The sequence below is a fragment of the Salmo salar genome, chromosome ssa13, assembly GCF_905237065.1.
Source record: "Salmo salar chromosome ssa13, Ssal_v3.1, whole genome shotgun sequence".
In the NCBI taxonomy this organism is placed as follows: domain Eukaryota; kingdom Metazoa; phylum Chordata; class Actinopteri; order Salmoniformes; family Salmonidae; genus Salmo; species Salmo salar.
Window position 1 is genome coordinate 21,602,947 of NC_059454.1, and position 22,735 is coordinate 21,625,681.

At 47.3% G+C, this 22,735-nt stretch overlaps 1 protein-coding gene across 14 annotated transcripts in view; it reads left to right on the top strand.

Annotated features, from left to right (window-relative positions):
• Positions 1-22,301, top strand: part of LOC106566645 (membrane-associated guanylate kinase, WW and PDZ domain-containing protein 1) — a 196,715-nt gene extending 174,414 nt beyond the window's left edge. For 11 of the 14 annotated variants that reach the window (XM_014134868.2, XM_014134866.2, XM_014134869.2 and 8 more), the window contains 6 exons: positions 4,789-4,992; positions 16,019-16,106; positions 16,243-16,306; positions 16,761-16,904; positions 17,044-17,182; positions 18,931-22,301. In XM_014134868.2, the coding sequence (XP_013990343.2) occupies positions 4,789-4,992; positions 16,019-16,106; positions 16,243-16,306; positions 16,761-16,904; positions 17,044-17,182; positions 18,931-20,117 (1,826 nt within the window). In that variant the 3' untranslated portion in view covers positions 20,118-22,301. Of the gene's footprint in view, positions 1-4,788; positions 4,993-16,018; positions 16,107-16,242; positions 16,307-16,760; positions 16,905-17,043; positions 17,183-17,977; positions 18,070-18,930 lie in introns of all 14 variants that reach the window. The other 3 variants (XM_045693040.1, XM_014134876.2, XM_045693037.1) reach the window with 2 other exon arrangements.
• Positions 22,302-22,735: the final 434 nt, after the last annotated feature.

Here is a 22,735-nt window from a genome sequence, read left to right on the forward strand (position 1 = left end):
GTTATGGTGAACTGAGTGGGATGGGCAATACTACGGTGGGCTGGGTTATGGTGAGCTGAGTGTGATGGGCAATACTACGGTGGGCTGGGTTATGGTGAGCTGAGTGGGATGGGCAATACTACGGTGGGCTGGGTTATGGTGAGCTGAGTGGGATGGGCAATACTACGGTGGGCTGGGTTATGGTGAGCTGAGTGGGATGGGCAATACTACGGTGGGCTGGGTTATGGTGAGCTGAGTGGGATGGGCAATACTACGGTGGACTGGGTCATGGTGAGCTGAGTGGGATGGGCAATACTACGGTGGGCTGGGTTATGGTGAGCTGAGTGGGATGGGCAATACTACGGTGGGCTGGGTTATGGTGAGCTGAGTGGGATGGGCAATACTACGGTGGGCTGGGTTATGGTGAGCTGAGTGGGATGGGCAATACTACGGTGGGCTGGGTTATGGTGAGCTGAGTGGGATGGGCAATACTAAGGTGGGCTGGGTTATGGTGAGCTGAGTGGGATGGGCAATACTACGGTGGGCTGGGTTATGGTGAGCTAGACTTTGCTACTATGCTGGGTTTAGTTGCAATTTTTTGTCAACTGAGAATCAGTTATCATTTGCTCTCGGTTGAGCTGGGTTGAACTGAAAATATGGTTAAATCTGGCATGTAATCTTGGCGAAGCCTGATCTGCTGATTGACTTTACTGTGGTTCCGAACAGACCCGAGGACAACCCGGTCCGATCCGAGTTAGGGAAGCAGCAGAGAAATATATTTTTTAATAAGATACTTAGTTAACCGGAGATGATAAAGCATAAGAGAGGTAGAGAGTGGTGATGCTCTAGCAGGGGCTGTGTGAGTGTGTAGGCTACTAGGAGTTTGACCGAGTGACACAGTAACAGGGAGGAGGGAGGGAGAGACAAGAGACCGCAACCAACCAGGCTGACTCACACTATAGTAGACTAATAGCTGCCATAGCTAGGTTATTCATCATCCAATATGATTACTAGTGCCTGTCTTGACTGCATCAAACCGGGAGAAGCTAGCTAGGCTAATTGAGGCTGCATGCGCTTTCTCGTCCTACACGATTACAAATAACAACAACTCCATTCAGAATATACAGTAGCAGCCTACCTGTTGGCTCTTGGTCATTGTAGCCTATCCTTCTCCTTTAACTTTGAATTCCTTCATTTTAATTCCATCTTCCATTGATTAGATTTCTCCTAACTTTTGCCCCACATGGAGGCTCTATGACTGTAGCCTATTGTCACTTTGATGACTTATGATTGGCCAACAACAAGCTACACACACCCCTCTCGTGAAAAGTAAAGAGCAGCAGCATAAATTATAAAATGTCTCTCTATCGCTATTGCAGCAGTCACTGTCGGATCAGTTAAAATTACACATACCCAAGACCCATGACAATCAGATCCAACCAGACCCGTGACATTATTTAGAACAGCCAAAATAATGTAAAGACAAGTACCTGAGGGATAGTAAGTATCAGGGGTTGGAACCTAAATTATTTAGTTCTGAACAGAAGCTACTAAATAGTAATTTCGTTCCACTGTTCCGACCAGCAAAATAAAGATCTGAACCAGTTAAAAATGCTGGGCAGGTCATTGTTTTGGCCATTATTTTGAATACCATGGCTATGCCCCCATAGGATGACAATGCCCCCATCCATATGGCATGAGTGGTCACTGAATGGTTTGATGAGCATGAAAATTATGTAAACCATATGCTATGCTGAGATTCTCTATCACGCCTGAGACAACGTTTTTCACCACCATCAGCAAAAGACCAAATTATGGAATTTCTTGTGGAAGAATAATGTTGCATCCCTCCAGTACAGTTCCAGACACTAGAATCTAGGCCAAGGCGCATTGAAGCTGTGGTGGCCCAACGCCCTATTAACACACTTTATGTTGGTGTTTCCTTTATTTTGGCAGTTACCTGTACATACACAGTATTAACAATATTTTTTGACAAGCAACCCTTTAAAGGTTAACTTATGCTCAAGAACAGTTCTCAAGTGATTGTGTAGGCGCTAAGCCTAAAAACTAATAACAGAACACTCCTGATGTTATTTAGACAACCTATTTCCTTAAAAAGTCCCTCTCAAAGTTTTCAAAGTGAGACAAGGAAATTGTGAAAAAGCATGATTCTGCCAAGCAAGCACTCCAGTAAGCACACAACCCTAACAGTGCATCAGCACTGCCCGCCAGTCCGCTTGCCACTCAGTGACATGATTGATCATTTCTTGGGGGTGGAATTACAATATTTTGACAGTCACTCCTCATTGAGTTCCCACCTGCTTTATTAATAGCAGGGCATCCGTTTCTGACGGGAGTGGACTTAACGACACAGCCCCGAGGTCACAAACCCAACAATCATGAGCTTAGGGAAACAGAAATCTCTTTATGTGCCCAGACACATTCACTGCCAGGGATAAGCCTGGTTGATGCTTTATCAAAAACACCATCATCACAGATTCAAAAGGCAGACTTGTAGCCGACCCTGGCTGATTCACTCAGCATGTAATTGAAGTTCCACTGAGCACAATCTATAGCTGTCCATACCGTTTATCTATGAAAGCAAAATAGTGAAATTGGCCCCATTAAGGTCACTCAGCCGTCAACGAGGGATTTTAAATGTCCTCCTCTGAACAAATGTGGTATCAAGCTCCCACTGATGAGTTTGCAGCACCAATGTCACTCCAAGGTCTCCTAACACAGCTCGCCTGATGACCAGGAAGATGTAGCATGGTGTGAAACATGCTATAGGGCCAGGCTACTATCAAATATATGTTTTGTTAGCTACTGTGCCATGCAAAGGGCCCGGTTCCATTGATCCTGTGGGCTGTAGCTGAAGCCCCATAAAATAGAAAGTAGAGGTACTCCCACACATTAACTCTGTACTGTTACCCCCTGTATATTGCCTTGTTATTGTATTGTGTTACTTTTTATAATTTTTTACTTTAGTTTATTTGGTAAATATTTTCTTAACTCTTTCTTGAACTGCATTTTAAGGGCTTGTAAGTAAGCATTTCACGGTAAGGTCTGTTGAATTCGGCGCATCTGACAAAGTTTGATTCGATTTTTATGTATCATTTATACAAGCAGGAGAAATCCCATTGAGACTTGTCTCTTTTTTTACGGGTGACCTGAATGTGCTCGCCTGCATCGTCTGCAGCTGGGTCCTCAGACTGAGAGTGACAATACCTGTCTCTGTCTCAACTGTCTCTGTCGGTGTCTCAAATTATACTCTATATTCTCCATGTATTGCAGTACTTCTGACCAGACCAGAGCTGTATATTCTCAATGTATTGCAGTACTTCTGACCAGACCAGAGCCCTATGTGGGTATCATTTGAGAGTTTCTTCCTGTCTCATTCTCTCTCGCTGTGCCTACTGCTTTAGCCCCATCACCCCTGTGGGGATGGGATGAATGAATGTGCTGATAAGGGTTGTTCCTCTATCCAATCTCTCCTTCTACTAGTATAGGTCCCATAGAGAGACATGATCACAAACGGATGGACATGCACTATCTATGGATTCTTCTTTAGCCTGAAAGGGCCATAGATGTTTTAGGGTATTGTGACGGACAAAGAGCTTTCCGCTGGCTTTATCCCTCTCCCGTACATCATACTATGCAAACCCCTTTTCTCCCTCCAGCCCAGCCCATCCTCCCATAATGAACTCATGTGTGCTGGTGTGCTCAGCAGATTGGGTATTAAATCCTGGGTATTTGTCACACCCCGTAATGTCCCATATCTCATTATTTGGATAGAGTGACAGGATGCAAGTGCAGTTTTTAATCAAGGCGTAGGGAGGGGAGCTGGTAGCACAAGGTGATGTGATAAATATGGATGTGGGAGGGATGGAGAGCGGGAGGGGGAGAGAAAGAGGGGGGAGGAATGGAGAGAGACGGGAAGAGAGAGAGGTAGAGAGGAGGAGGGATGGAGGGAGAGAGGGGTGAGCAAGGGATGGGGGAGGGAGAGAGGGCTCCTTAGGGTCTGTTCAGAGCTGCTCTGTAAACAAGATGTGCTGTATTGAACACTGTCACTCTCCTTGTACAGCCCCATGCAATGCTAGCATCTCTCTGTCTGTAGCCTTTCTGATATACTGTAGTGCATGTTACTCTCTTGATGTCTGCGAGGATCCTGAGATTCCTCAGTGTCACTCTTTAGGAATCCATCTCATTCTCTGAGCCATTCCGAGGGCCAGAAACTCAGTTATCTCCAGTGACTTACCACTCCGCTGTGGCGTAGGCTGTATCCTCCACATCAATCCCTGGCTCCGATGGGGAGTGGAGGACAATCGTAAGGCCGTGTCAAGGCTATTGATAGCCTCCTGAGTGGGGGCCACGAAGGGCCCAGACCAGTTCCATGTCATTTAAGTCCCATCGATTAGCACGTCAGGGGTGCAGAGGACAACAGTAGAGAAAGCGACAGAGACAAGGGAAAGTGTATTCTCCCAGACCATTAATTCCTTAATGACCACCCAATACAAGTCTGTCCACCAATAGGGATGTAACCTGTGTTCCGCATGCATGCTTCTTGATTGGACCATTGTTTCAAGTGCAACAGTTGGCTGGTTCTTGGGTGGTTCTTGGGTGGTGCTCTCTGGGTGAATGGCCTATGGGGGTTTGGATGATTAACCCTTTGCTTCCCTTTCTCTTTTTTCCTTCTCTTTTCTTTTCCCATCCTCTTTTTCTCTTCCCATAATCGAATTATGTAATCAATAACCAAATCACATTAACACCCACCCACACACACACACTTACTACACATTAACATCAAAGCTGGAAATGCATGTGTGGCCATGCCCCACAAAATAGGGCGCATCATCGAGGGGAGCCCTGCGGACCGCTGTGGGAAACTGAAGGTTGGCGACCGCATCCTGTCCGTCAACGGCTGCTCCATCACCAATAAGTCCCACTCGGACATCGTCAACCTGATCAAGGAGGCAGGGAACACCGTCTCTCTGAGAATCATACCGGGTGACGGTAAGACTGTTTTTTTTTCTCTGGGCTGTTTTATAATGCAGTAGGGAGGAGAGTTATTCATGGCCTAGTGGGAGTCAGCTGGCACCACGGCTGTGCACTGGCAGAAGCACCTGGCAGAAGCACCAACCTGGGGAGCTACCTTGGGCTGCGAGAGGCCATGCTCCCTGCCCTGTGCTCAAAATGGGAGACTGTGAATGAGAAGGAAGTCACTCGATACTTTTCTGTAGTTAGTTTTAAGTTTTCCTCTCTTATGGTTAAAGGCCCAGTGAAGTAAAAAAAAAAAAAAAAAAGTTTTTTATATTTTCACACTATGAGGTTAGAATAATACTGTGAAATTGTGAAAATGATGCCCTTTTAGTGTAAGAGCTGTTTGAAAAGCCTGTTTGGTGGAATGGAGTTTTGATCTGCCTGGTGACATCACCAAGCGGTAAATGAGTTAATAGACAAATAAGAAAGAGAGTTCCAAACCTCTCTGCCAATAACAGCTAGTTTTCAGTTTCCCCCTCTCCTCTCCATGAACAGTCCTAGCAACATTTTTGCTTGAAAAATTGCTCTTTGCTAAAAAAGCTATTTTTATTCATTTTTGACCGTTTAATTGAAAACACTTACTGTAAGGTACTTAATTTTTACCCAGAAATTATTTGATATTGAGATAAAAAAACGGCTGCATTGTACCTAAGGTTGACTTCGACCCAGAGCTTGTGAATATCCCTGAGACTGAAACCATATCAGAGATGAATTTGTCAGTTGACATACAGTATGTGTGTGTTGATTGTAGTACAGCGGCTGATAGACACACTCATGTCATTTTGATGAACTGCAGTCCGTCAATTTGGTATTGGCTGCTACTTTGTAATGAAGAAAAAAAGTTAAATGTAGTGTATATGTAATCAGTGCATCCTGTTAGTGTTAATCTCCTCAGTCTAAATGGAACAAGGTGGCAGGAAATGCATACTTAATACTGGTTATGGCAGGAACAGTCTGTGACAGGAAGCTGTCTCCTTCCCCATGAGTAGGCATGTGTTGTTCCATGTCCCAGAACGACAATAAAGCCAGCCACTAGAATGCCCTTTCATTGGCTGAGCTGAGAGATTTGGCCCCTACGTGAGGATATGGATGTGGGTATGCAGACCCACGAGCCACTGCGGCCCCTCATGATGAGTTCAATTTTTTTTGTGGCCCCCACCGCCATCAAAGTATCCCATCCCTGTTCTAGACAGACTGGTAAAATGTAGCTTAATTAAGATGAGAGAGGAGGAGAATCAGTAGCACAAACACAAATTAGAAGAAAATGCAAAACCACTCATTAAACAAAGCGTGGCAGTTTTTTTAAAGATCACAATGACAACATCCAGGCAACATCCGCACCGAGCTAAAGGCAAGAGCTGCCGCTTACAAGGAGCGAGACACGAATCTGGACGCTTATAAGAAATCCCGCTATGCCCTCAGACGAAACCATCAAACAGACAAAGCGTCAATACAGGACTAAGATTGAATCCTACTACACCGGCTCTGATGTTCGTCGGATGTGGCAGGGCTTGAAAACTGTTACGGACTACAAAGGGAAACCCAGCCGCGAGCTGCTCCGTGACACGAGCCTACCAGACGAACTAAATGCCTTTTATGCTTGCTTCGAGGCAAGCAACACTGAAGCATGCATGAGATCACCAGCTGCTCCAGATGACTGTGTGATCATGCTCTCCGTAGCCAATGTGAGCAAGACCTTTAAACAGGTCAACATTCACAAGGCCGCGTACTCAGAGTATGCGCGGACCAAGTGGCAAGGCCAACATTTTTTCACTCAACACAATGCTACAGGGAGCATGCAATTGGCATGCTGACTGCAGGAATGTACACGAGCTGTTGCAAAAGGATTTTCTAACGAATGTCCACCTCCAACATCGTTTTAGAGAATGCACAGTCGTGGCCAAAAGTTTTGAGAATGACACAAATATTAATTTCCACAAAGTTTGTTGCTTCAGTGTCTTTAGATATTTTTGTCAGATGTTACTATGGAATACTGAAGTATAATTACAAGCATTTCATAAGTGTCAAAGGCTTTTATTGACAATTACATGAAGTTGATAAAGAGTCAATATTTGCAGTATTGACCCTTCTTTTTCAAGACCTCTGCAATCCGCCCTGGCATGCTGTCAATTAACTTCTGGGCCACATCCTGACTGATGGCAGCCCATTCTTGCATAATCAATGCTTGGAGTTTGTCAGAATTTGTGGGTTTTTGTTTGTCCACCCGCCTCTTGAGGATTGACCACAAGTTCTCAATGGGATTAAGGTCTGGGGAGTTTCCTGGCCATGGACCCAAAATATCAATGTTTTGTTCCCCGAGCCACTTAGTTATCACTTTTGCCTTATGGCAACGTGCTCCATCATGCTGGAAAAGGCATTAACTGCTCCTGGATGGTTGGGAGAAGTTGCTCTCAGAGGATGTGTTGGTACCATTCTTTATTCATGGCTGTGTTCTTAGGCAAAATTGTGAGTGAGCCCACTCCCTTGGCTGAGAAGCAACCCCACACATTAATGATCTCAGGATGCTTTACTGTTGGCATGACACAGGACTGATGGTAGCGCTCACCTTGTCTTCTCCGGACAAGCTTTTTTCCGGATGCCCCAAACAATCAGAAAGGGGATTCATCAGATAAAATGACTCAGCAGTCCAATCCCTGTACCTTTTGCAGAATATCAGTCTGTCCCTGATGTTTTTCCTGGAGAGAAGTGGCTTCTTTGCTGCCCTTCTTTACACCAGGCCATCCTCCAAAAGTCTTTGCCTCACTGTGCATGCAGATGCACTCACACCTGCCTGCTGCCATTCCTGAGCAAGCTCTGTACTAGTGGTGCCCCGATCCCGCAGCTGAATCAACTTTAGTAGACGGTCCTGGCGCTTGCTGGACTTTCTTGGGCGCCCTGAAGCCTTCTTCACAACAATTGAACCGCTCTCCTTGAAGTTCTTGATGATCCGATAAATGGTTGATTTAGGTGCAATCTTACTGGCAGCAATATCCTTGCCTGTGAAGCCCTTTTTGTGCAAAGCAATGATGACGGCACGTGTTTCCTTGCAGGTAACCATGATTGATAGAGGAGAACAATGATTCCAAGCACCACCCTCCTTTTGAAGCTTCCAGTCTGTTATTCGAACTCAATCAGCATGACAGAGTGGTCTCCAGCCTTGTCCTCGTCAACACTCACACCTGTGTTAACGAGAGAATCACTGACATGATGTCAGCTAGTCCTTTTGTGGCAGGGCTGAAATGTAGTGGAAATGTTTTTTGGGGATTCAGGTCATTTGCATGGCAAATAGGGCCTTTGTAATTAATTGCAATTCATCTGATCACTCTTTATAACATTCTGGAGTATATGCAAATTGCCATCATACAAACTGAGCCAGCAGACTGTGAAAATTAATATTTGTGTCATTCTCAAAACTTTTTGCCACGACTGTATTGTCGTCGTGTGGGCGAGCGGTTTGCTGATGTCAACGTTGTGAACAGACTGCCCCATGGTTGCAGTGGGGTTATGGTATGGGAAGGCATAGGCTACGGACAGCGAACACAATTGCATTTTAATAATGGCAATTTGAATGCACAGAGATACCTTGACGAGATCATGAGGCCCATTGTCATGCCATTCATCTGCCGCCATCTCCTCATGTTTCAGCATGATAATGCATGGCCCCATGTCGCAAGGATTTGTACACAATTTCTGTAAGCTGAACATGTCCCAGTTCCTCCATGGCCTGCATACTCACCAGACGTGTCACCCGTTGAGCATGTTTGGGATGCTCTGGTTTGATGTGTACAACAGATTGTTCCAGTTCTCACCAATATCAAGCAACTTCGCACAGCCAACTAAGAGGAGTGGGACAACATTCCACAGGCCACAATCAACAGTCTGATCAACTCTATGCGAAGGAGATGTGTCGTGCTGCATGAGGCTTTTTTTTCAAGGTATCTGTGTCTAACAGATGCATATCTGTATTCCCAGTCATGTAAATCAAATTAATTTATTTCAATGGACTGATTTCCTTTTTTAAATCTTTTATTAATTCAACCATTTAAAAAAAAACAAGCACACATAAAACTTGAAAAAGCCATACATGAGTTAAATCATGGAGGATAACACACAAAGTCTGGGACTTATTTCCATTGTGGTCTTCTTGAAACAAGATGGCTAGGCAAGATCAAACACGGTTGAACACAGTATTGAGAGCGAGATAATAAAACATAAAAACAAAGAAGAAGATCTATCTCATCATTGCAGTTACATCGTAGGGGACAGTCATATGGGCACAGATGACAAATCGTTTTTTACTTGATTTTTAAAGCTGCTGTCACGGGCTGGCTCGAGGAACAACAGGAGAGGTAGAGTGAGGCGCAGGAGACAGAAAGTTCGTGACCACACTTCTTTATTTGAAGCACTGTATGTGGTCGACAAAGTATAGGGGCGCAGCCCTTAAAGATTCTGCGGTGGTGTACACAAATAAAATAAACCACTGGCAGAAGGAAAACTCAGTACACGTTCTTTTCGCACAAAAACCCGGACAAGCAACACATACAACCACATACATCCTACGCTAACCTAAATAACCCCCCCTTACTAATGACTAACCCAAAACAGGTGCGTGCCTACCTAGACCTAACCAAACGAAAGTGAAACAAAAAGGGATCGACGGTAGCTAGTAGGCCCGGCGACGACGACCGCCGAGCTCCGCCCGGCCGAGGAGGGGCGCCACCATCCGTCACTGTCGTGACAGTACTCCCCCCCTGACGCGCGGCTCCCGCAGCGCGCCGACGCCGGCCTCGAGGACGCCCCGGAGGGCGAGGCGCAGGGCGATCCGGATGGAGGCTGTGGAACTCCCGGATGAGCGCTGGGTCCAGTATGTCCTCCACCGGTACCCAGCACCTCTCCTACGGGCCGTACCCGTAGGAGTCCACGAGGTGCTGCAGGCCCCTCGCCCGGCGTCTGGAGTCCAAGATGGACCGGACTGTGTACGCCGGGGGCCCCCCGATGTCCAGGGGGGGTGGAGAGACCTCCCGTACCTCATTTTCCTGCAGCGGACCAGCTACCACCGGCCTGAGGAGGGACACATGAAACGAGGGGTTAATACGATAATAAGAAGGAAGTTGTAATCTGTAACACACCTCGTTTATTCTCCTCAGGACTTTAAATGGCCCCACAAACCGCGGACCCAGCTTCCGGCAGGGCAGGCGGAGGGGCAGGTTCCGGGTCGAGAGCCAGACTCTCTCCCCTGGGGTGAACACGGGGGCCTCGCTGCGGTGCCGGTCAGCGCTCGCTTTTTGTCGCTCCCTGGCTCGTTCCAGGGATTCCTGCACAGCATTCCAGGTCTCCCTTGAGCGCTGAACCCATTCCTCCACCGCAGGGGCCTCCGTCTGGCTCTGATGCCATGGCCCCAGGACCGGCTGATAACCCAACACACATTGGAATGGTGACATGTTGGTGGAGGAGTGGCGCAAAGAGTTCTGAGCCATTTCGGCCCATGGCACGAACCTTGCCCACTCCCCTGGCCGGTCCTGGCAGTAGGACCGCAGGAACCTGCCCACCTCCTGGTTTACCCTTTCCACCTGCCCATTACTTTCGAGGTGAAACCCCGAGGTCAGACTGACCGAAACCCCCAGTCGCTCCATAAACGCCCGCCACACTCGGGACGTGAACTGGGGGCCTCAATCTGAGACGATATCCTCGGGCACCCCGTAGTGCCGGAAGACGTGGGAGAATAAGGCTTCCGCGGTCTGCAGGGCCGTAGGAAGACCGGGTAACGGAAGCAGACGGCAGGACTTAGAAAACCGGTCCACAACGACCAGGATCGTAGTGTTGCCCTGAGACGGCGGGAGATCGGTCAAGAAATCCACCGCCAGGTGGGACCATGGTCGTTGTGGAACCGGGAGGGGTTGTAATTTCCCTCTAGGCAGGTGCCTGGGAGCCTTACTCTGAGCACACACCGAACAGGAGGAGACATAGTGCCTCACGTCCCTCACCAAGGTGGGCCACCAGTATCTCCCACTAAGACCACGCACTGTCCGCTCAACCCCTCGGTGACCCGAGGAGGGAAGCGTGTGAGCCCACCGAATCAGCCGATCGCGAACACCGAGCGGAACGTACTTACGACCCACTGGACACTGCGGAGGAGTAGGCTCCGTCCGTAACGCCCGCTCGATGTCCGCGTCCACCTCCCAGACCACCGGTGCCACCAGGCAGGAGGCTGGAAGTATGGGCGTGGGATCGGTGGACGTTCCTTGGCGTCATGGAGACGAGACAGTGCGTCGGCCTTAGTGTTCCGGGAACCTGGGATATACGAGATGTTAAACCGAAATCTCGTAAAGAACATCGCCCACTTGGCTTGACGCGGGTTCAGTCTCCTCGCCGCCCGGATGTACTCCAGATTGCGGTGGTCAGTCCAGATGAGAAAAGGGTGACGCGCCCCCTCAAGCCAATGTCTCCACACCTTCAGGGCTCTGACCACAGCCAACAGCTCCCTGTCCCACCCATCATAGTTACGCTCCGCCGGACTCAACTTCCTAGAGAAGAAGGCGCAGGGGCGGAGCTTGGGGGGGGGCGCCCGAGCGCTGGGACAGCACGGCTCCTACCCCAGCCTCGGACGCGTCCACCTCCACTATGAAGGGCAAAGAGGGGTCCGGGTGCGCCAGCACCGGAGCGTCGGTGAACAAAACCTTCAGACGACTAAAGGCCCTGTCCGCCTCCGTGGACCACTGCAACCGCACCGGGCCCCCCTTCAACAGTGAGGTAATGGGAGCCGCCACCTGCCCAAAGCCCCGGATAAACCTCCGGTAGTAATTGGCAAATCCCAAAAACCGCTGCACCTCCTTCACCGTGGTGGGAGTCGGCCAATTACGCACGGCTGAGACGCGGTCACATTCCATCACTACCCCTGATGAGGAAATGCGATACCCCAAGAAAGAGACGGCTGGTTTGGAAAACTCACATTTCTCAGCCTTGACGTATAGGTCATGCTCCACCAGTCGCCCAAGCACTTTACGCACCAGAGACACATGCTCGGCGCGTGTAGCGGAGTAGACCAGAATGTCATCGATGTACACCACTACACCCTGACCGAGCAGGTCCCGGAGAATCTCGTCCACAAAGGATTGAAAGACTGCGGGAGCATTCTTTAACCCATACGGCATGACGAGGTACTCATAATGGCCAGATGTGGTACTAAATGCAGTTTTCCACTCGTCACCTCCTCGGATACGCACCAGATTATATGCGCTCCTGAGATCCAATTTCGTGAAGAAGCGCGCCCCGTGAAATGACTCCATCGCCGAGGCGATGAGAGGTAGTGGGTAACTGAAACCCACTGTGATGGCATTTAGACCTCTATAGTGAATGCACGGGCGCAGACCTCCCTCCTTCTTCTTCACGAAAAAGAAGCTCGAGGAGACGGGTGAGTGAGATGGCCGAATGTATCCCTGCCTCAAGGACTCAGTGACGTATGTCTCCATAGCCGCTGTTTCCTCCTGAGACAGGGGATAAACGTGACTACGAGGAAGGGCAGCGCCCACCTGGAGGTTTATCGCACAGTCTCCTCGTCGATGAGGTGGTAATTGGGTCGCCTTCGTTTTACTGAAGGCGATAGCCAAATTGGCATACTCTGAGGGAATGTGCACGGTGGAGACTTGGTCTGGACTCTCCACCGTAGTCGCACCGATGGAAACTCCTATGCACCTGCCCGAGCACTCATTTGACCACCCCTTAAGAGCCCTCTGTCCCCACGAAATCTTAGGGTTGTGAGTGGCTAGCCAGGGAATCCCTAGAACCACTGGAAACGTGGGGGAATCGATGAGGAAAAGACTAATCCGCTCCTCATGACCCCCCCGCATTACCATGACCAGAGGCACAGTGACCTCCCTGACCAGCCCTGACCCTAGTGGTCGACTGTCTAGCGCGTGCACGGGGAAGGGTTGGTCCAACTGGACCAGGGGAATCCCTAACTTAGCCGCGACCCCACGGTCCATAAAACTCCCTGCTGCGCCTGAATCGACTAGCGCCTTAAACCGGGAGTGAGAGGAGAAACCAGGAAAAGACACTGACACATACATGTGACAGACAGGGGGGTCTGGGTGAGGCTGGTGCTGACTCACCTGAGGTGTCAAAGGAGCGCTCTGCCTGCCTTCTGGACTCCTAGGGGAGTCTCCCCAGCACCGGTCCACAGTGTGCCCTCTGCGACCACATGAGGTGCAGGAGCGACCTCCCCCTCCAGTCTTCCTGGCTGCTGCCCCCCCTATCTCCATAGGCGTGGGAGCAGGAGGGCTGGAGGGTGGAATGAGCAGGGCCCGGGTTGGACGTCCGCGGGCGGCCAGCAGATTGTCCAGTCGGATGGACAGATCCACCAGTTGGTCCAGTGTGTGGGTCGTGTCCCGACAGGCTAATTCCCGGCGGACGTCCTCCCTCAAACTACAACGGTAGTGATCTATAAGGGCCCTCTCATTCCACCCTGCTCCCGCGGCCAGGGTCCGGAACTCGGGAGCGAAATCCTGCGCGCTCCTCGTCTCCTGCCTCAGGTGAAACAGCCGCTCACCCGCCGCTCTCCCCTCCGGGGGATGATCGAATACTGCCTGAAAGCGGCGGGTGAACTCTGGGTAGTTGTCCCTGGCTGAGTCCGGACTGTCCCACACGGCGTTTGCCCATTCCAGGGCCTTACCCGTGACACAGGAGACGAGGACGCTGACGCTCTCCTCCCCCGAGGGAGAGGGACGAACGGTCGCAAGGTATAACTCCAACTGGAGTAAGAAGCCCTTACACCCAGCGGCCGTTCCATCGTACTCCCTGGGGGGAGCGAGTTTCACCCCACTGGTACTGGGTGCTGTGGGTGCTGGTGGGGGCGCAGGCTGTTGGCCTGCCGCGTTCAGGGGGCCGAGAGCGCGTCGGTCCCAGCTCTCCAGGCGCGCCAACACCTGATCCATGGCGTTCCCCAGCCGGTGGAGCAGGGTGGAGTGTTGGTCTACGGTTTCCTCCATGGACATGGCTGGCGCTGAAGCTCCTGCTGACTCCATTAAGTTGTGGTACGTGATTTCTGTCACGGGCTGGCTCGAGGAACAACAGGAGAGGTAGAGTCAGGCGCAGGAGACAGAAAGTTCGTGACCACACTTCTTTATTTGAAGCACTGTATGTGGTCGACAAAGTATAGGGGCGCAGCCCTTAAAGATTCTGCGGTGGTGTACACAAATAAAATAAACCACTGGCAGAAGGAAAACTCAGTACACGTTCTTTTCGCACAAAAACCCGGACAAGCAACACAATCACGTACAACCACATACATCCTACGCTAACCTAAATAACCCCCCCTTACTAATGACTAACCCAAAACAGGTGCGTGCCTACCTAGACCTAACCAAACGAAAGTGAAACAAAAAGGGATCGATGGTAGCTAGTAGGCCGGCGACGACGACCGCCGAGCTCCGCCCGGCCGAGGAGGTGCGCCACCATCCGTCACTGTCGTGACAGCTGCCCAAAGACAACGTCATTTTTATGGGCAAAGGCAAATCATTCGACTCTGAGGCTCCAGTATACAAGAAAGTACCTTTCCCAGCAATACTCCTGAACCTGTAGAAGCACACATTAGCAACACCTGATCTGGTGCTGTGATTGTGTGTATCCTTAAATGATTTCCAAAGCTTTTTAGGGTCATTTTTGTTGTCAATGATTTTATCAGCAAAGTTAACCCCTCTTTGCTGGGTTCCCGAGTGGCGCAGCGGTTTAAGGCACTGCATCTCACTCCTAGAGGCGTCATTATATACCCGGGTTTGATTCCAGGCTGTATCACAACTGGCTGTGATTGGGAGTCCCATAGGGCGGCGCACAATTGGCCCAGCGTCGTCCGGGTTAGGGTTTGGCCGGGGTAGGTCGTCATTGTAAATAAGAATTTGTTCTTAACTGACTTGCCTTGTTAAATAAAGGTTAAATAAAATGAGCTTCATCTATTCTGCTCTGTGCTTAATTTCTATGATGTTTTATATAGGACAAAATCAGGCTGCTCGAGAGTTCGTCAATTTCTTAAACGCCTTATTCCTTGCTTGCCCCCTAAACATTTCAAAACAGTATTTTTTGAGTCCTCTGATTCTAACAGTTTTGTGACACTTCAATATATCTTTAAAACTCTCCTTGTGCAAAATGTGAACTGTACCTTAGTAAAATCTTTGAAATTGTTGCATGTTGCGTTTTATGCTTTTGTTCAGTATAATTGTAGTCTACAATTTTATTTTAATGGCAGAACAACACTCAGAGATAGAAGCCATTCAGGCACGACCTTCCTCAGCCAGACGGTGTCATTTTGTGTGGCGATATTTGTTCTTGAATCGTTCAGGTTGTGTCCGCCAGAGTAGTCCATGGGGGAAGGCAGGCAGGGCTGTCAGGGTGGCGAGGGAGAGGGGGAGAGAAGGATGAATGAGTCAGGCTGGTGCTGTCGCTAACTTCAGGCAGAACCCCATTCCCTTTATAAGTAACCAATGTCTATAATGACTAATGTGGGCTGTCGTGCTGTGGCTTGTGGTGCAACACAATTAGATTTTCAAGAAAGGAAGAAGACTATTTGTACTTTTTTAATGTATTTTTGTACTTTTGTACTATTTGTACTTTTTTTATGTATTTTTCTTTCCCCTTGGAATTTAAAAAAACGGAATGACTGAAGCGGAGAGGCTTGTTTTCTTTTGATGTTCGGGCTGGTGAGCAAAATGGTAGATGACAACATCATAGGCAGTCAGCGTCAGGTTGAACAGAGCAGCCTTGAGGGGAGGCTGTGTTCTCTGGAGAGCAAAATTCCTGTACAGAGATGTGTTGTCAAGCGACAGCAGTCCTGACCAGGACCCAGTTGCAAGTCAAAACAAATTGTTTGTTTAACAAAAGAGCACTTTTAGAGCATCTAACAGTGAGCGGATTAATTTTGTTTTTCTTTAAGATTTTACCAGAATCCATGTATTACTTTCAGATTAGAGGTCATGACCTTACCCATAATCCTCAATTTGTGTTTCCACAGAGTCCTCCAACGCGTCTCTGTTGACCAATGCTGAGAAGATTGCCACCATCACCACCACGCACACACCCCAAACTGCCACAGAGCCTCGGTGAGTTATTATTATTCATAAACAGGCTTTTTGGAACATACTTCATTAATATGATAAATGATATGAAAGATTACTTCTATATGAATATGATGTACTTTCATATCGTTGTGTTCATATGAATAATTTTATTTTCCAGGAATAACTCAAAGTTGAAACAGGCTCCCCCTCCACCTCCTCCAACACAGGCTCTGCCCTCACAGGTAAAGACAAACATGTCTATTGTTCTGTTAAAATCAATCCCCAAAGCAGGGAACAGTAAATCATCTCTCTACAAGAACACACAGTGCAGCTTCATCCTGAGATGAAGAATGTCTTTCAAATCATCAAAGCAATCTAATCAATCAATTAATCAAGCTATCAGCCAAATCAATAAAAAAGCCAAACTTTTAATGAGTGTGGTAAGCCTGTGTCCAGCCCTTGCAGTGCCCTTGCTCTGGGCTCTGCGCCCCTCTCACAGGCTAAGGCAGCATTTATTATTCATTGGTTCCAGAGTATTGTACCTCCATCGATTTTGTGTGAGTTTTTGCTGGACTCGGCTTGATTAGTCCTGATGTAAGGACTCACCTATTGACACGCCTGTTGGCCCACGCATTGTGGGCATTCGCACTTCCCCCTCTGTTAATACATTTTTCTTTCTGTCTCTCTCTCTCTCAGGATGCAGAGTTCTACTCTGTGGATCTGGAGCGGGACAGTAAAGGCTTTGGGTTCAGCCTGAGAGGAGGACGGGAGTATAACATGGACCTTTATGTGTTGAGGCTGGCTGAGGATGGGGCGGCTGTCAGGAATGGCAAGATGAGGGTATGCTCCATGAAAAAAATATGATCTACTCTGTTGTACTTTGATAATAATATTTATGTTATAGACAGTTAATATCTCCTGGGATCAATTGTCTGGTTGTCTCATTAAACAGCCTCCCTTCTTCACTCTGCACACACAGGTGGGAGATGAGATCCTGGAGATCAACAGCGAGAGCACAAAGAACATGAAGCATGCACGCGCCATCGAGCTGATCAAGAATGGTGGCCGGAGGGCGCGCCTGGTCCTCAAGAGGGGCGATGGATCTGTTCCTGAATATGGTGTGTGGCAATGTGATGTGGTACATGTTCCCTCCATACTGTGACTAACACTACCGCCTCTGACTAACGGACACCATAGTCTGCAATGTCTTGTTGCTGTAAGCAGGATTTCTCTGAGTCTTTAGTGTGTCTTCAGTGTCCTGATCTAATGCTTTAGAATTTATTATATCATGATATCAACACAAATGTACATTATGTCTTATAGTCTTTGATCAACAAAGAATTTTCTGAATATTTGCTGTCCCAGTGATGTCTGAATGACATTTAATGTTATTGCTCTAACATCAGTGATTTATTTGGCCATATTATGTAATGTTCATTCTGCTGTGGCGGCACGTAGCCTAGCAGTTAAGAGCGTTGTGACAGTAAAGAAAGGTTGCTGGTTCAAATCCCTGAGCCAACTGGGTGAAACATCTATTAATGTGCCCTTGAGCAAGCAACCCTAATTGCTCCTGTAAATCGCTATGGATAAGAGCATCTGGTAGTCTTGTTTTTGTCCAAATACTATATGTTCTGGCTCATTCATCTGGGAATGTTTATCTTTATCTCTGTTCTGCTGAGAAAGGTCACTGTGTGAAGGATTCCACCCAGCCGTTAATTTTCTAGGTTTTCCTTTTCTCTGCCAGCCAGAAAAATGTGAAAACTGAACCAACTACGTTTTTCTTTCTCTGGTCTTCATTGAGGATCTAAACCCTCTGATTTCTCTTTTTATTTTATTTTTTGTTTTTATTTGATTTTATTTCCTCTCTCTTTCCTCTCCATTTCTTTACTCTGGGCTCTTCCTCCTCCCTCCAGCGATGATGGCTCCTCATCTCGCTGTTGGTACTATGAGAAATGACAAGATGGGAGAGCCCTGTTTCTACTTAATGGGCCAAAATCAGACCACGGTTTGTAGCCAAGTCTGTTCCAACCCACCCTCCTAACCCTTTACCCTTTACCCTCCACCCCTGCACCCCAACATTCCTCACCAACTTAACCCATCTCCCCCTACCCATCTCCTACCTGCACCTCCCTGGGTATGTGTTTAGTGCTGTGTGGCCTGACTCACTCCTCAACCTGTACTGTGCTTTTTTGACCCATACACCCAGAATGCACTGCTTACTCTCCGCCCACCTCTGGATGGATTCATGCAACTGCTCGCCACCCGCTGCTACCATAACAACACATCCCTAATTGGGCAGAGTCATTGGCAGAACATTCTCCAGTTTTTTGTTTCAGGCTCTTTGTTTTTCTGCAGTTCCCATTCCCAATGATGATAATCGACTTGTTCATAATTTTGCTTTTAATAATGTCATAGGTGCTTGTTGTCATTGATAACCCAGCCCAGCCCTTCACTTGCAATGTTTTGCACCTGTTGTGTTGCTGCCGCCTACATGTGCCAATCCATTGCACTCAAAGAAAATATACTTAAGCAATTGTTTACCTTTATGTAATTTAGGTTGAGGATCAAATAAGCCATTTGTGTACAAATTAGAATTTTTATATCACCCTTGAGTTTTTTTTCCAGAAGTAAATATGTTTGTCACAATTTGCCAACATGTTTATGTTTATGGAAGTGCATGGCAGTGCATGGTTTCCATAAAAATGGCTGTATTGACTAAATACAGATAGAAGCACCCACATGAAAATGGCTATGGAACCTTAAGTTTGAGAGAATTGTCTGAGCTTCCAGGGTTATATTATTTAGCTAGTTTAAACTCCACCCAGTCTGAGAATATCTCTCATGTCCTATCTTTGTTCTCCCCCAGACGCCAGCCATGACGGGCACTCTCCCACACCCGGGGCACAAAACTCTCCGCAAGTGAGAACCCTGCCACCAAACAGCCGATATCACACCTCATCGGAGTCCAGTTATCCACCAGACCTTCACAAACCATCACGCCATGAGGATGCTGGACAGGGCCGAGACAGGGACAGGATGGAGCACTCGGGCCGGCACTTTAACCACCACCACCATCACACCTGGAACAACAACCACACCACCTCCAGACAACACTCCCCGGACAACAGCACCAGCGGCGGGAACAACAAGAAGAGTCTTGGCCGCAAATTCAAGAAGTCTGACTCGGAGAGCGGCATCTCGAAACTCTTAAAGACTCTGCGCAAGGACAGCTCTGGGAAGAAGGCTGCAGCTGCAGCGGCGGAGAAAGAACGAGAACGCTCCGCTAGTAGCAGTACTCTGGACCAGAGGTATGGTCGACCGCGCCGCGGCTCTCTCGACCGCTCGCCCACCCGTAAACGCAACACTTCCCCTGACCGACGGCGGGCCAAGTCCATGGACCGCAGGGCAGAGCGAGCACACCGGGACTGCACACCTGAGAGGGAGTATGACGACGGAGGGTTTCTCAGTCATGCAGCCACTCCTGAACGACCACTCTTTGACCGTAGGCTCCTGAGGGAACCCCAGACCCCAGGCAGAGCCTACATGGAGGCCACCACCCCAGAACGCCCCAACAACGGGGCTTCCTCCCTGTCTCGCTCCAGGGGCCGCACGACTGACATGAAGGCCACCACCCCAGAACGCCCCAACAATGGGGCCTCTTCCCTGTCTCTCTCCAGGGGCCGTACGCCCGACAGAGGCAGCCTGAAGAACGGCAACCTCCTGAGGGACTCGTCGGCCGAGACGAGGGATGAGAGCTACGGGATAAACGGAACACCAGAGAGACTCTACAGGTCAGAGAGAGACTCATCTCCAAACAGCAGCTCCAGCAGGGAGGAGCTGAACTACGCTGCAGCGCCTGCTCCCAGACTGAAGAATTACTACAGCACACTGAAGAACAACTCCTCTGCTCACCACAACACCGGCTACAACAATGCAGGACTTAGCAACAAGGCAGGACAACACCACAACAACGCAGTAGGCCGTGCCCCGAACCAGTTCCCAGAGCCTAAGAGAAGGTTTTACAAAGAGAGCCCCAAGGACCTCAGCATCTGAGTGGACAGAGCCTGGCTTCTCAGCCCTCGATCTGTAGAGACCACAGTAAATACACTGGACTTAGACTTCTGAGGAGATTGACTCATGTGATTTATCTGATTGCTTGATTAATTTGACTACTTGTGATCCCAGACAGAGATTCATACCACAGCAGGAGTACAATCTTTGTTTTAGTTCTTACTGTACGTTTCTGTTCTCGTTATTTTGAGCATAACTGAGGTTGTTAATACTGTAGTGAAGGTATGTGTATGTGCCTATCAAATTACAAATGGTGATTTAGCTTTTTTATAGGCGTCTCTGACTCCACGTGTTCCCTCTGAGGTTTCAAACATGCTCCTTACTGTGGTAACAGGTACTTCATGATGGGCTTGTTTTAATATGTTTTTAAATGTTGTTTTCCACCCCAGAATTGCTTTATAAAGCAAACTATAGCACAAGACGTTGGCAGTACAGACATTTTATGGACGACTGCAGTGAAAACCTTAGTGAATATCATACAGAACGAAGGCAAACAAACATTTTAGAACCAATGTTCATTTTAGAATGAAGTAATATATTTCAAATAATACTTTTTGCATTTGACTTGCTATTTATTTTTAATTGGCACACACCATGAGGAAGCTCGGTAAAAGGATCAAGTTATACGCCCGATAACCTGAAAATAATAATAATTTTTACCCCTGCTGTATTTGCTGTAGAATTATCATTTTTTTGTTCTAAGTTGGTATGGCAGGCCCCTTTCTACCAAGCCCACAAACCCCCAAAAATCAGAGAGGGGAAAGCAGACCACCTTTTGAGAAAAACACCAGGTATTGTTGATATTCCTCTCACAGAGCAGACAAGTCTAAAAACCCACCAGGATCTGAGGCTGTTTTGGGTTTCTGTTTTTCAGTGTGTCTAGTAATGATGAGCCAAGGAGGAAAACAAAAAAAATTCTCTCAGTAAGAGGTGTCTGAGTAGACTGCCTGTGGTGGAAATACAATTGAACAAAGTTTTGTATTCCTGTTCAGAGGACAGTAGAAGCAACACGTTACCTGACAGGAGCCTGTAACATAAAACCTACTTCACAGTTATATGCAGCATGGAGAGGTTGACCGAGAGGTGAAGTGGTTTTAAAGTAACCACAGTCCTATAATGACTTGATCATACAAATGTAGGCAGCTTATTTGATCCCCCTGTTTCAGGAGAATTTTCCCCTGTGAAAAATATAGCAGATATTGATCAACGGCCCATTGATCCTATGCAGGTGATATGGGAGTATTTCTAAAGTTCCTCTCCCTGCCCAAGGAAATTAGGTGATGATGTAATAATGTAAGGGACGTTGTTGCGATGATAACGGATGGAAAGTTCCAGTACAGAAGTGGGCCTATCTGCCATGCTGAGCCATGCTGTCACACCACTTGAGTCTGACTGCTGCTTTAACCGTGTGTATTCTCTGTTTTATGTTTCACAAAACGACTAAAAAGATATAGGAAAATCCACAACAAATGCATTGTTTTATCACTGTTGTTGCCATGGTACTGTAAAAAAAAAGGAAAAAAAGAAGAAGAAAACATTTGAAGAAGAACCTGCCGGCCACCACCTGTACAGAATTTCAAAATGTAACTAATAGGAACCCGTTGAGGAATAAAATGTTGCCTTTTTCTTGTACAAAAGAGAAATTTATGGGAAACCTCTGCAGTGAGGAATGTGATAGTGTTTATATTTCTGAAATGGACCTGATGATTCATGGGAAATATGTTAATGTACTCTGAATCAGGTATGTAAAGACATTCTAAAAATGGACGACTTTATTTGGTCAATCAGAAGCTGTTTGTTGGTTTGAATATCTCTTGATGGTTAGCCTGCCTTTTTATTATAAAGCACTTGTATGCAGTCTGTGTTCTTTAAGCATTATTGCAATGTGCTCCAGACATAATGGTATCTCTGTGTTGATAAAAGCATTACATGCATATGGGCCAATCTTTTTTTATAAAACACTATGCATATATAAATACTACATTGTTCATAGCTTTATTTAACCCATGAAGCTATACATAACATTAGTCTAAGTACAAGTAGATGTGGACTTAACCAGTAAAGCTTCTTTCCTTGAGATGGATCACAATGTATATGTAGCTATCAAAAAGAAGTCTGTGAATGCTATTTTTATTATCAAATAAAGTTTTCCATACAAATTCAAAATGATTTTTCTCCACAGTGGCTTGCAAGTATATTCTCAGGAGATTCCTATTGATATGATTGACATTGTAGAGTCCCTTTGGAGTGCAGCCTTCTCAGATTGATTTATTATTCACCAAGGTAGTAAGCACACTGCTTTAGTAACAGGATATCTGCAAAAAATATATTGTCGAGCTTCCTTGCTTTTAACAGTGTCTATCTGATATTTCAGATTTGTCTGACTAGTAAAGGTTTTAGTAAATAAACAAGGAATATCTAACTGCATATCCATTCATATCAATATCTCCCTATTACCCGCTGACAGAATAATTTGGTATGTACATCATAGAAGTGAAATTAATCTACTTGTTAATGGGCAATATGCTGGGATCGTGACAACATCGACAATGTCAGTAAACTGCCCACTACAGTAGCACATACTGAATGGGTACCCACAG